The sequence below is a fragment of the Prorops nasuta genome, unplaced genomic scaffold (assembly GCF_024137725.1).
Source record: "Prorops nasuta isolate Cenicafe-Biocafe unplaced genomic scaffold, Cenicafe_Pnas_1.2 PNAS00005, whole genome shotgun sequence".
In the NCBI taxonomy this organism is placed as follows: Eukaryota; Metazoa; Arthropoda; class Insecta; order Hymenoptera; family Bethylidae; genus Prorops; species Prorops nasuta.
This window is the reverse complement of record NW_027116802.1, coordinates 10,002,371-10,014,452: the sequence shown is the minus strand read 5'-3', so window position 1 is coordinate 10,014,452 and position 12,082 is coordinate 10,002,371. Positions and strand designations below refer to the sequence as shown.

The window sequence follows — 12,082 nt, the reverse complement described above, 5'->3', positions numbered from 1 at the left end:
TTATTATTACATGACACATTTTATTGAATTATCAATATTTTAAGATGTTTTCATGTAGTTCTTAGCTGTTTTTACCGGTTATAAAAGTATAAACCAATCACAAGATTAGATTCTGCATTGTTTTATTTGTTTTCCTGTATCTTTTTGCTTTCATTAAGAAATATCTGATACAGATAGTACAATCATTTTTATATATAATTAAAATAAATTTCTGGAAGAAGAAAGAATTTGCACGTAGGAATCTTAAATTAGCAGGTAATTACGATAAAGCACGTAGTTATTTTTATTGGCATATGTGTATAGCTCTATGTATACTAGTGCATAATATTTAATATTAATTTGTATTATTTAGTATTTCGCCTGAAAATTGAGATAAAAGTATAACGATATGATGTTCTCTTTTAATGACAGTAATAAATATGTATAGATGCATGGAAAATATTAATACCTGAACATGAATGGCTATAACTCCTTCCGTTTCGTCCCGCTGGATGTTCACGTTTGCAGTACCGTCTGCATTTACAATAATTTCCTTGCCAGTACATCTACCGTTGACCAAATTTCCAGAAATGATATCGCAATATCTTCCGGGAGGGAGGTTAGTTAAAATAGAAGCAACAAGATCAGAATTGTCAGCATTGAATGCGACAAATCCTTTATTTCCTCTCGAGAATGCAATCTGATTATGACCACTGGTCCACCATTTTTCCAAAATTTCATTGTCCACTAAATTACGGAATTGGACCATTTTGTAAATCTGGGGCCATCTGTGTTCAGTTATCCAGCCATTGGTACATTTGCCTTCTTTATCGAATATTGGAGACACAATTTGCTCCTTGGAATCCTGAGGTGGTCCCTGACTAGGGTCACTAAACTCGAAGGAACTCATTATTCGTGGTTTTCCATAGGGATGTGCCAACATAAATGCTACTGCCATCTAATTTGTATTTTCATACAAGAATAGAAATAGTTCTATCATATGATTTTCAGATATGAAATATAGAATATTTTAAAGTATAAAATTCTGACCCTGTATTGCTTGGGATTCTTATGTGTTAAAATAGTACTACCACCGGCACCGTGACCTCTCTGATTATCATGGTTATCCACCATAACCAGAGCTTTTCCAGAAGGAACCAACCGCCAGCCAGCTTCGTCTCCCCAATTTGACAGTCTCTGCAAGTTATCTTGACCTCGGAACATATTGCCCAAAACAATACCAAACTGAAATTCAATAACATCTGCCAACTGTAAATAATCGTATTTCAAAACGGCTTCACCGCCAAGGTCAATCACTTCTTGATAGATGTAGGGGCGAGAATTTGGCGGAAACCCAGCGTCAGTGGAAAGATTTTTAATGTGCGAATAAATATAATGTAGATCAGCTGGCCACATGTGTTTCGCTGCGTCTACTCTGTACATTAAACGATATTCTTTTGTTATTGTAATGAAGTATTTTTTGTGACAAAATTTACTGCGTGTTTACCGTATCCCAGCAATTCCAATGTCGATAAGCCTATTGATAAACTCAACAATGACATTCCTCACGTATTCCTTGCTCTGATCAAGGTCATGAAGTCCGGAAAGCTCACAATTTCTCACGTTGTTTGCATCCTGATAATTATTAATTTCACATGCTTTATGGAAATCATCAGGCCCGTATGGAACAGCAGGATAAGATAATTTATTTGGATCCGCTTTAGAACCACCAGTGCCAATGGTGGGATATACAGATGATGACATGTGGTTCACAACTACGTCAACGAAAGTTCTAACTCCAGCTTTGTTACATCTTTTAACCATATCTCTAAAATCTTCTTCATTTCCTGATCGAGTTTCTAGTTTATAGGAGATGGGTTGGTACCTTTCGAACCAAGGTCTTTTTTTCAAAATAAGATTTTCGTTGACGGGAGATACCTAAAAATATTGCAAACAATTAAAATGTTACTGATCGAAGACCACCTGAGCCACAGTAGATTTTTATTCTGTATATGATAATTTTACTACAGTATTTTAGCGAGATTATATATGTTTTATGATCAATTTTCTTTGTAAGTTTACTTGCACGCCACCGTAGCCCTGAGGTCCAAGGAAATCCTCGCACTCCTTAGCAATGTCCTTGAACTTCCATTCAAACAAGTGAACCATGGTTGTTCGGTCAGCCACATAATGTGGATCAAACTGACCAACCACAAGGGTCACTAAAAAACTTAGATATATCAAAAACCACATAACTGCGTAAACCGTGAATTGCTGATGGAACGAGTTATGTTTTGAGCTTTGTTTCTCTACAAAGCTTTTCTATTTATATGAAACTGTTTGAATAGAGTTAAATTATCGATAATATCAGCTATTCGTACAGCTACGATGACATTTGTCACGTTGAAAAAACAAGAAGCTGCAGCTGCAATTGAAAAATTACTATCTAATAAGGTGTGTTACATAGGAGTTGTACAGCGGTTGACGATCTGTCTATACATGCTGTAGTATAAATAATTACATCATGACCACTCTTCCGTATAGTCATTGCCACTCGTCCAAAACAAATGCCCCGTTTAAACTTGTTGTCTCAACATTTATTTCAAGATGCAAAGAATTTTTCTCGTTAATCACATTATATCAATTATCCTCCCTGTTATGACATAATATTTTTTCTCCATAAGAATGGATGCCTCATAATAATTGTTGATTTTTGCATTCTATGATATTTTGCTTGAAGTAGACGGCAGATGTCGGATCGTCTAGATATCAAGTGCGCTCACATCATAAATATCGGGATGCTGGAAATATAATTATTCCTAGTGCGCTGACCATCTGACGCTCGTAACGAGCTGATCATAATGCAGGAAGGTCGCAAAGAGTCTCGGATGTGACATGACGTGTCACTAGGAAATCTCGTATAATCAATGAACCATAATTTTTATTGATATACTCGCTGAATTATTCTCCTGTATTTCGCAGAGCAAGCAACGTTAATCAAAATAAACCCAGAAATAAAAAGGAAAAGAAATTATAAACAGAAGAAGTTTTCGAAAGTGAGTCGTATATGTTTTGGTACTCATTTAATATATAGCTTTTTTTTTAAAGCAAAAATTAATTCGAGCATGTGTTTTAATAAGGCTATATAGAAAGAATTAAAACATTTTGATAGACTTTTACATCTCTTTTTTATTTGGACTGATTTGGCTACAGTATATCACAACATTATAGAGATCGAACTTTAGGTAGAATTATACCAACCGCAAGTAATCAGATCGAATCTACCGATAAAATATCAATATGTAGATTAAACATTCGCATTTTTAGGAATTCAAGGAACATGTCAGGTTTGTGATTAGAACGAGATTACCAAAATTGGCGAAGTCATGAAAACACACTTTTTTCTAGATCTGAATTCGACAAGGATGAATCACGTGTAGAAGAAAAAAATTGTTACGACGTAAAATAAGAATAAAAATGAGGACACATCGCATTTTGAGATTTAGCAAGCGAACTTTCAATCGATCCGTTTTACATGCGAAGTTGGTGTAACGCCATAGCAAGTAGTTAGCGCCGTTAGGCTGCTTAACAACATTATTATTAAAATTAATTATTTAAAGCTATGATCTATTATTGTTATTACGCACACTTTACGTACAAAACGATAGAAATATCGATGCGTACGAACAAACAGTACATATTAGACATGTAATTATTTTCACACTCATAAATATATCCTTGACATTTATGCAATCGAGCTGCACATAACATTACAATAATAAAACATTTTCGATAGTGATGGTTGCGATTAGTTTCACGAGTAAACTCACAGTTATGTCATCCTTAACTTTATTGGATTAATCTGCCATGTAACTTTTCATATAGGTTTCAAGAATCAGTAAAAACTCTTGAAGATGGAATAACACATTTCGGCACTTTTCTCACATAAGTATTTGCAATAAAATTATCTTTCCTGGTAATATTAATTTACAATCTATATGGTAGTAGCTTTAATTAAAATCTGTCAAATCGAAAGGATTTATTTATAGCTTATTACGCTACAGTAAATTTTGTAACTAACTCAACTCTTAATGGAACTTGATAACCAGTTTATCTTCAATCGATAAATTATGAATGAATCAATGTATTATCAGTATATTTATACTTATTTACAAGATAAAATAAAAGTAGTGTCATTTATGTGTCTGGATGGAATTATTTGCGCACTGGATGTGTCAATTAAGTATACATGAAATACCGAGAATTACGTTATGGGACTTTCTCAGAAAATCAAAGAACCCGTATTATACTGTTTTGTATGATTTACAAGAAATATATATGTAGAAAGAAGCATTCTCTCTTATAATATAACGAGTCGCATGTAGATAGTTTGGAATGAGAATATGAAAATGGATGTTTACTCTTTTAATACCAATCTACGGTGCGTGTATTTTTCAGAGATTTTAGTGAAGTATTTGTCGAAATCAAATTATATAGATCTAGATCTACATCTGATATATAAAAATAAGCTAAAATCAATAAATTTAAAACTCCTTCAAAGACACATTAGGGCAGGGCTCGGAGCAAAGTACTACTTGTCGTCGATTTTCGAAGCGTAACACCCCCACCAATTGATAACTGACTTCAGATGACTCGTTGATAAGGCACGTAGTGGCTACTAAAGTCAGATATCAAGCTTCAAAAGTTGATGAAAAATCGCATATAACTTCGAGCTCTGCATTAGAGTTCAATCAGATATAATTTGATATTAGAGCGGTTTGCTTGACAAAACATTTGAAATTTTATCTTTTAACAATAATCGTGGTATAATGGTATATGATATTGCTCTTCGTCGATTATACTTATAATAAAAATAATTCATCGATACAGGTACATTCATTATCATGAAAATAAATACTTTGTTACACCCGTTTCAACGACTAGTCAGCAATAGCTTACAGTCTCATATTATCATGAGATTTTCAATGTTAATACATTCATATAAGCGATGTCAGTCAAGAGTTTGCAATGAACAGTATGAAGCCTGGCAATGATATCAATTTTCTCAGTAACAAATGAGAATCATCTCAAAGATCTTACACACACAAGCAATTAATAATTTATCGCTCGAATCTCTTTCCTTATCGCTAGCATACGAGCTTGAACAAAATTAATTCTTTGGTTGATTTTCAGAGCATGAGGTCTATGTATTTACAAGTATAGCATCTAGCTTAACAATAGGAAAAAATAACTCTGTAAAAAAGCATTCTCGGACTCCAAGCAGAAACAGCCCTTGGAATTCAACAATTTGATGATGTTAACGTGTAATAAATTTCTTCGCAATGAGGAGTAACTCTTTAATAACAACGTAATAATCCATTCAACATCGTAAAGCTAAAAACGGGTCGAAAACCTCAAGAGGTTCGACATTTCTCGAAATAGTTCGGAGTATGGTTGTGATTAAATGGCTTGTAGAGTTAGTATATACCATGGGCCTTTATCATAGTATCAAATATATAGCTTGTATACGCAATGTACATTGTACCCAACATTTTATCGCACATATATACACATGTATGTATTGATGTATTCACGTATGTATATTTTGTAGGATGTGTTTGTAGCATTGGTCGACAATTCATTTCTCGATGGATAAGTTGTCATCCATTGAAACGTTTAGCAGCAACATTGCTTTGGTACGATATAATGCACAATAATTGTCTCGATTACGCGATATGAATGTACTTTTTTATTAAGCTAATATAATGGAAAGGCAATTAATTATAATGGAAAGATGTGCACGTGCAGTATAACTCTCAAAAGTTGTTTGGAAGAAGCAGCAAAGCCACCTGACGTACATTATAATAAATTGACTGTTTATTGTACATATTTTTGAATTATATGGAAAACTCATCAGTCGATATAGGAAGAACCATCTATTAGAAAATCATTTTAATTAGCATTTTAACTTATTTCACAATGCAACACATTAATGTAAAATATTGAAACGAATGAATTTTATCTATTGGCGTTAGACTTGCGTTAGATATTATTTGCAGCCTGAAGTAAAGTGCATCCACAATGATTATGCTCAGGCCGTTTCAGATCTCATTAGTAAATATCCTTGTTTTGTTACAGTTATGGACAATTATACATTTTATAAGTGAGCTAGTTCTTGATGGCGCGATAAGTTTAGAACTTGTGAGTCTTATACAACCAAACTAAGTTTGCACGACCTTCTTGTCTTAAAACTAAACGAATGTAGAGACCGTCTATCCTTTCTGTAGGATTCACATTTGGTTGCTGCTGCTGATCCTCTTGCGTCGAAGGTTGCTCTTCCATCGGCTGTACAGGCAATTGCGTATCTTCTTCGTTCTTTTCAGTATCAATGCTCTCTTGCTGCTCCTTTTGCTCTTCGAGTCTCTCGTTCTCCAACCTATCTTGCTCTAATCTCTCCTGCTCAAGTTTTTGCCTCTCCAAGTTTTCTTTCTCCAACCTTTCTGCCTCCAGCCTCTCTTTCTCCAATCTTTCTGCTTCCAGCTTCTCCTTCTCCACTCTTTCCGCCTCCAATTTCTCTTTCTCCAATCTCTCTTGCTCCAACTTTTCCTTTTGAAGCCTCTCCCTCTCCTCTCGTTCTTGCTCAATCTTCTCCAACTCTTCTTTCTCCGTCTGCACTTTCTCCTGTTCCTTCCTCTCCGCCTCCAAATTTTCTTGCTCTAACTTTTTCCTCTGTCTCTCGTTATATTGCTGTTCAGCCCTCTCCTGCTGCTCCTGCATATGCTGCTGCAGCCAAATGGTCTCTTGATGAAGTTGCTCCAGGTGCTCTTGCTGATTCAGGGCTGTATCAGATTTGACTATTAGTCCATTTCGCGCGCTCCTATGGAAAATCTTTCCATTCGCGCTTCTAAAAATACCCTCTTGTCGAGGATCGTCCGAAACGGCCGCTAACAATGCGACCGGGGCCTGAGGTTAGTTACTACCTGAATGTGGTTTCTCGTCAGATCCAACATCGGATCCGCTGGAGCTTAAAGTGGTATTGCTGCCATAAGGGTTCATCGTCGATTGTACCGACATGCTGCGACCCTGCCTTCTCACTCTAGGGGAGAGCTTCCCGGGATCGACACTGGTTGGGTCTGCCTGCAACAATCCACCGGTAAAGGATCCTTTATTTTTACGACACTTAACATAATCTGCCACGATTTTAACTCAGTCTTCTGCTTTTCTAACGTTAAATCACTAAAAAATTCTATTAACTTGACCATACATGCGTGAAAATTTGCAATTCAATCAAGAGGCTAAGTAATTTAATCGTGGCAGCAATAAACTGAGATTTACTAAAGGTATTAAATTCTTAAAGGAGTATATAGTGATAAGCGTAGAGTTTAATAATAAAGTAGAAGCACAACGCACCTGATAAGCCAATGCATTCATTATAATATTATTTGGTACAAGTCCCAATGGATGAACTTCTCGCATTAAAACATTTGCCGGAATCTTGTGAAACTGAATGTACTCGAGGAAATTACCAATTACGTCTTTTAAAGGTGCTTTCTGATTTGTGTCACAATACTTTTTGCTCCACATTAATGCTGCCTGAAAAAAATGTTGTTTCCTTTAATTCCTATGAAGATGCAATCTTTGGCATAGTAATTATTTAATTGTAACATACTTGGTACTTTGTAAACTCATCAGCACGCAATTCCTCCCTGGCTAAAATTAAACGAACGACGTGCTGTGGCAACAGAGTAAACGATCCAAGATTTAAAACCTCATTGCCATGCTCGTCGACGAATTCCAAAACTTTTTGGACCAATGATTTTGTGCATTTATATTGAATGTATCGTTCAGCCGAAGCTAAAAGAGCGCAAACTGTATCCACTGTTATGCAACATTGTACAAATCCTGCACATGCTCGCCTGAGTTCATCCAATCCATAATAATCAGCCGCATTCATTACTCCTGTGAAATAAAAATTTTTCAAAATATGAGCTTCATGAAAGTAATCGTACGCATTCATTGCGTTCACTTTATCAATTTATGCCTTTACCTAGTAATGTTCTTGGCTGCAGAGTAACACAACCAGTATGAATGTATTCGATGAGTTGTCGAAAAACGTCAGGCTCGAATTCTTCAACAATGACTGTATGGTGCTGATTGGACTGTGGCTAGCAAAGAACAGATTGCAATTAAATTTAACAGAAGATGAATATTCCAGATATAAAAAATTAGCTATTTTTTATTTATTTATAGTTTCTTTACGTATTTCTACAAAAAACACATTAAAGTGCTCAATATTACTTTTATTGAGCATAGAAAGCTTCTATACTATCTCTACGATAATCACTAACAAACTAGTTGATAGATTTGTGTGAGGGTGATAGTGGTACTATGATTGAGCAGTAACTATAAGTAAAGCTAAAATATTTTTCTATAGTATTTATCGTATGTGCCTGACTATCATTAAAAATTGTTCAATAAATTATCATTCTTCTCTACACATGCTTCCTACAATCTTCTATAAATACAATTCAAAGTTAGCAATGCATCATATCATCATGCGACACGAACAATTCTCCGGAATACGCTAATTGACAGTATAATTATTGATTACAGCTGAGCGACTAAAGGTGCCGAAGAAGGCAATGAGTGGATGTAGATAAGTAAATTTTATCGTTGTATAAGTTCTCTACGGCATTCACTATAAATGCATTCATTTAAACTGGGTCGTTACTCTATGAGTTTCGCACGAAAAAGAAGGAGTTAATGAATGGAGTCAGCGAAAGAGAGAGAGAGAGAGAGAGAGAAAGAGGAAAGAAAAGGCAGTTCAAACAGGATAAGGATCTCTAATCTTATTCAGAGTGACGTTCAAAGTACCTCTTGTATTGGGGCCAGCTGCTGCGTGAACCCTGACCGCTACACGACACATAACAAATGTACACTTTCAATAATTTATTATACTGTATTAAAGGGGAAAAGTTTTCTCTATCTACTTCAAACCACTCTATTTCCTCCTCGTCAGACCTCCCTATTTCTAATCTAACAACAATGAAATATCACACTTTTGAAAAATTCAACTTTCATCGGGTCGAAGTTATATAATTCTTATTGACGAGTGTTTATTATAACGACTAATGCATTCCTTTAGCTACCATATCCTACAAATACTTTCTCAAGTCAAAATTTGCTATCGATCAGTTTTTTTCGGCTTCAGTAGTCTTGAGCGAAAAAAGGCAGGCCATGAGTTTATCGATTCGTTTACCTGTTGCGGCGCGTTCTGCAAATTTAATAACGGCTCGGAGCTTCTTTTCAGAAAGAGGCGGATCTTGTTCTCTCTTGACTGCGGCTCCTTTTTCCTCTGCGGACTCGGCGCGGTGTAAAGCATTTTGTGAAATACTCTGTGAAATTAGAATGTCAATTAAATCTGCCGTGTCGTCAAACGCAAGCGTGCTTTATACTTTAGCACGATCTTTGCTGGTATTTGTTGAAATGCCACAAGGACTTTAATTCCATTTAGTTTATGGAGCTGAGTGAAGTTTCAGGGATTAGGTATCATCAAAGGATTTGATACTTGCCTACTCCGCGCCGCAAGCACAGCTTTCACGGCGCAAACAGGTTCTCTTGTGTCACCGACGAGAAACGTGACGTCACAAAGCTCCGGCATCCTTGCCAGAAACTTCATGTCGTCCGCAAGTCCCGATTTGTTCTCAAACGTTGAGTAATCGAACTCATCGCTGATCATCGACCCCGAAGCTTCCGGCATCGAACCCGTTTTTTCCTGAAACATATAGTATGTATATTGTTCTAATTAGTATATTATATATAACTGCAGTGTTGAAAAAATTAGGTACGAGCGGAAAAAATGAGTAAACCCCGTAGTAAAAAGGACGGGGCGATTACTTTGCAAATTATATCATGCATGTATGTCTTTGATGAAAGCTCGCGTTTTACCTTAACGACCGAAGGTATAAAATAAGAATTTTCCGTCGTTGTAGAACACAAATCGAGCAGGCATGATAAGCAGGTTAATTACATCTCAGATAAAAAGGGGCAGTGGTTGAGTCTGCTGTTAGAAACTAATTTATCGGCTCTCACTGATTTCTTTTCCCGATAAAGGAACCTTCATTTTACTCGTTACATCAAGATCTCGAGGTATTGATAATACAAATACCAATCTCACTCAAGTTATAATAATTCACTTATTATGTTAAATGATATCTTGTTTCATGGAAAATTATTTCTGGAACGTTCACAAATAATTAGTGCATCGGAGTGCTATGAAATTTTATAGCAAGAGTTGCGTAAAGTTTTTAACGAATGTTACAAAATTGTGTCCAAGGTACGATGCTGGATAAATCCATTGTTCGGTAAACCAATGAAGCAGAAAAGTTGATTAAAGGGGAAGGACAGGTGGTCCGACCCTGAATGGGAGATTCTATCATATCAAAGCTATGGAGTTTCAAGGTAGAGAAAAGCCGAGGGCATAAAGTGACAAATTACCTGTTGCTCAGATCCCGGAGCCCGCTCGCTCGCCGGGCTTCTTCTGCCTCGAAAAAACACTTTTACCTTACTTCCGCTTTCCTCGATTCACGCATAATACACGGTGCACACGCCTCCACCCATCACTGCATATTCGCCCGATAATTCAACTGGATCCACGAAAAAAGCTTCAAGAACCAGAAGGAATGAAAGCTCAAGGAGCACGAAGGAACAATTAAAGGGGAAGGAATTTATAGGAAAATGAACTCTTCCAATTGTTTTTCTTCTACTTGAAGAAGGGGATTCCTCTATTATAGGTTTCTAAGATTTTGGCCTTCAAGGCCATTAGTATAGAGGGCTTCGTGGATATTTAGGGACTAATGGTGCTTATGAATTGCAAGGACGAGCACGCGGCTAGTTCGTGTTCAAGGACTTCGAGCCAGGACTTACTCGCGAAGTGGTCGACCCGTGAATGGAATTCACGCTCCTTTACTATCTACCTAGTCGAACTTTCCACCAAAGCGTCCCTGCACTGCCAGAGCTTCCACTCGTTTTCCACCCTCTGTAACTCTCGCGCAGGCGCCCACTTCATATCAGATAGTTCTTGCGTCAGCATGGCCTCCAGTATCCAGGACTATACACATTTTGAAGGACTTTCTGCTCTCCTATCGAATAACTGAATTGCTTCAGTAAATCTAGCCCAATGCTGAACCGTTGAGATCCAAAGCTTTCGCACAAGGACATATTCTTAAGAAATTAATTTTCTTGGAAAAATTCTTGATATATGTTAATTAAAAAGTTTCCATAATATTTCATGAATGAAACTACACATAAATATGGAAGACATACAATCTCTCTTTTTCAACCTTCTTTTCTATTTTTCTTTTCTTTTTCTTTTTCATCGAAATTTAAAACTGAAGCTTCGATAATATTATTTTCAATTTAAAATAAAAATCTAGTAAAGTATACCAACAAACTTTTTGTGTAGAATATAAATGTATAGGGAATTTATCGATTGATATGAGAAGACGCGAAAGTGAAGGTAATGTTAAATCTACTCGATGAATCCGGGTCAAGCTCAAAATTTGATTGTGTGAGCCAAACCCATTCATGTCTACGGAAACGGGAGCTTCCTTCTTGTGTACAGCCACTCCTCTTTCTTCAATAATCAATATCAACCAGCTTTGCAACAAGTAGAAATGTATCATTTCTGTACGCAAGTATCCGATTTTTCAATTAATCATTCGTTAATATTGCTTATAAAAGAATAAAAATAACATTTTCATCTAATTGTGTTATATTTGATATTTCTGCTCAGACGTCCTTCAATATTTTCCACCTGATTTTAAGCTTCAGGAGAATTAGGTCAAACAAGACCATTTTATTAACTCTCCAATTGAGAAAGAAACATTATCGATAATTTTGAAAAGTGAACCAAAATAACATATCTGCTATTGGATGATGTAAAGATTGATTCAAATAATTGTCGCAATATTAATATAAGAAGTAGCACGAAGGAAGTACGGTAGTATATAGCATATGATAGTAAAATTATTAATAACAATGATAAAATATAAGTTAAGAGAAATGGATTAATTCTTCTGGATATTCAGTCATCCTGTTTCAC

The 12,082-nt window shown here is 36.0% G+C and overlaps 2 protein-coding genes across 3 annotated transcripts; both read right to left on the bottom strand.

Annotated features, from left to right (window-relative positions):
• Positions 1 to 81: 81 nt before the first annotated feature.
• LOC136773375 (alpha-amylase A-like) lies at positions 82 to 2,250 on the bottom strand. The gene is made up of 5 exons (XM_066727013.1): positions 2,062 to 2,250; positions 1,487 to 1,917; positions 1,030 to 1,414; positions 449 to 937; positions 82 to 360 (listed from the first exon to the last, which is right to left on the bottom strand). Exons 1-5 carry the CDS (start codon positions 2,230 to 2,232, stop codon positions 349 to 351), a joined length of 1,488 nt encoding a protein of 495 aa, XP_066583110.1. The 5' UTR covers positions 2,233 to 2,250; the 3' UTR covers positions 82 to 348.
• A 908-nt stretch (positions 2,251 to 3,158) lies between these two features.
• On the bottom strand, positions 3,159 to 10,950 carry gprs (speckle type BTB/POZ protein). Of its 2 annotated transcripts, XM_066727010.1 has the most exons (9): positions 10,477 to 10,950; positions 9,552 to 9,754; positions 9,239 to 9,374; positions 8,854 to 8,892; positions 8,027 to 8,144; positions 7,649 to 7,938; positions 7,390 to 7,572; positions 6,960 to 7,116; positions 3,159 to 6,818 (listed from the first exon to the last, which is right to left on the bottom strand). In XM_066727010.1, the coding sequence occupies exons 2-9, from the start codon at positions 9,737 to 9,739 to the stop codon at positions 6,172 to 6,174; spliced, it is 1,758 nt and encodes a 585-aa protein (XP_066583107.1). In that variant the 5' UTR covers positions 9,740 to 9,754; positions 10,477 to 10,950; the 3' UTR covers positions 3,159 to 6,171. The 2 variants fall into 2 exon arrangements, with proteins under 2 accessions (XP_066583107.1, XP_066583109.1); XM_066727012.1 differs by lacking the exon at positions 8,854 to 8,892.
• Positions 10,951 to 12,082: the final 1,132 nt, after the last annotated feature.

What these genes read in the sequence shown, in the direction of transcription:
- gprs (XM_066727010.1), bottom strand. Translation starts at nt 9,739, where the DNA reads ATGCCGGAAGCTTCGGGGTCGATGATCAGCGATGAGTTCGATTACTCA. An exon ending in TGCAGAACGCGCCGCAACAG is followed by an intron (nt 8,893 to 9,238) that starts GTAAACGAATCG and finishes TGTGTCGTGTAG; the next exon opens with CGGTCAGGGTTCACGCAGCA. An exon ending in ATGAGTTTACAAAGTACCAA is followed by an intron (nt 7,573 to 7,648) that starts GTATGTTACAAT and finishes CATTTTTTTCAG; the next exon opens with GCAGCATTAATGTGGAGCAA.
- LOC136773375 (XM_066727013.1), bottom strand. Translation starts at nt 2,232, where the DNA reads ATGTGGTTTTTGATATATCTAAGTTTTTTAGTGACCCTTGTGGTTGGT. An exon ending in AGGGCTACGGTGGCGTGCAA is followed by an intron (nt 1,918 to 2,061) that starts GTAAACTTACAA and finishes CAATATTTTTAG; the next exon opens with GTATCTCCCGTCAACGAAAA. An exon ending in ATTGGAATTGCTGGGATACG is followed by an intron (nt 1,415 to 1,486) that starts GTAAACACGCAG and finishes TTTAATGTACAG; the next exon opens with AGTAGACGCAGCGAAACACA.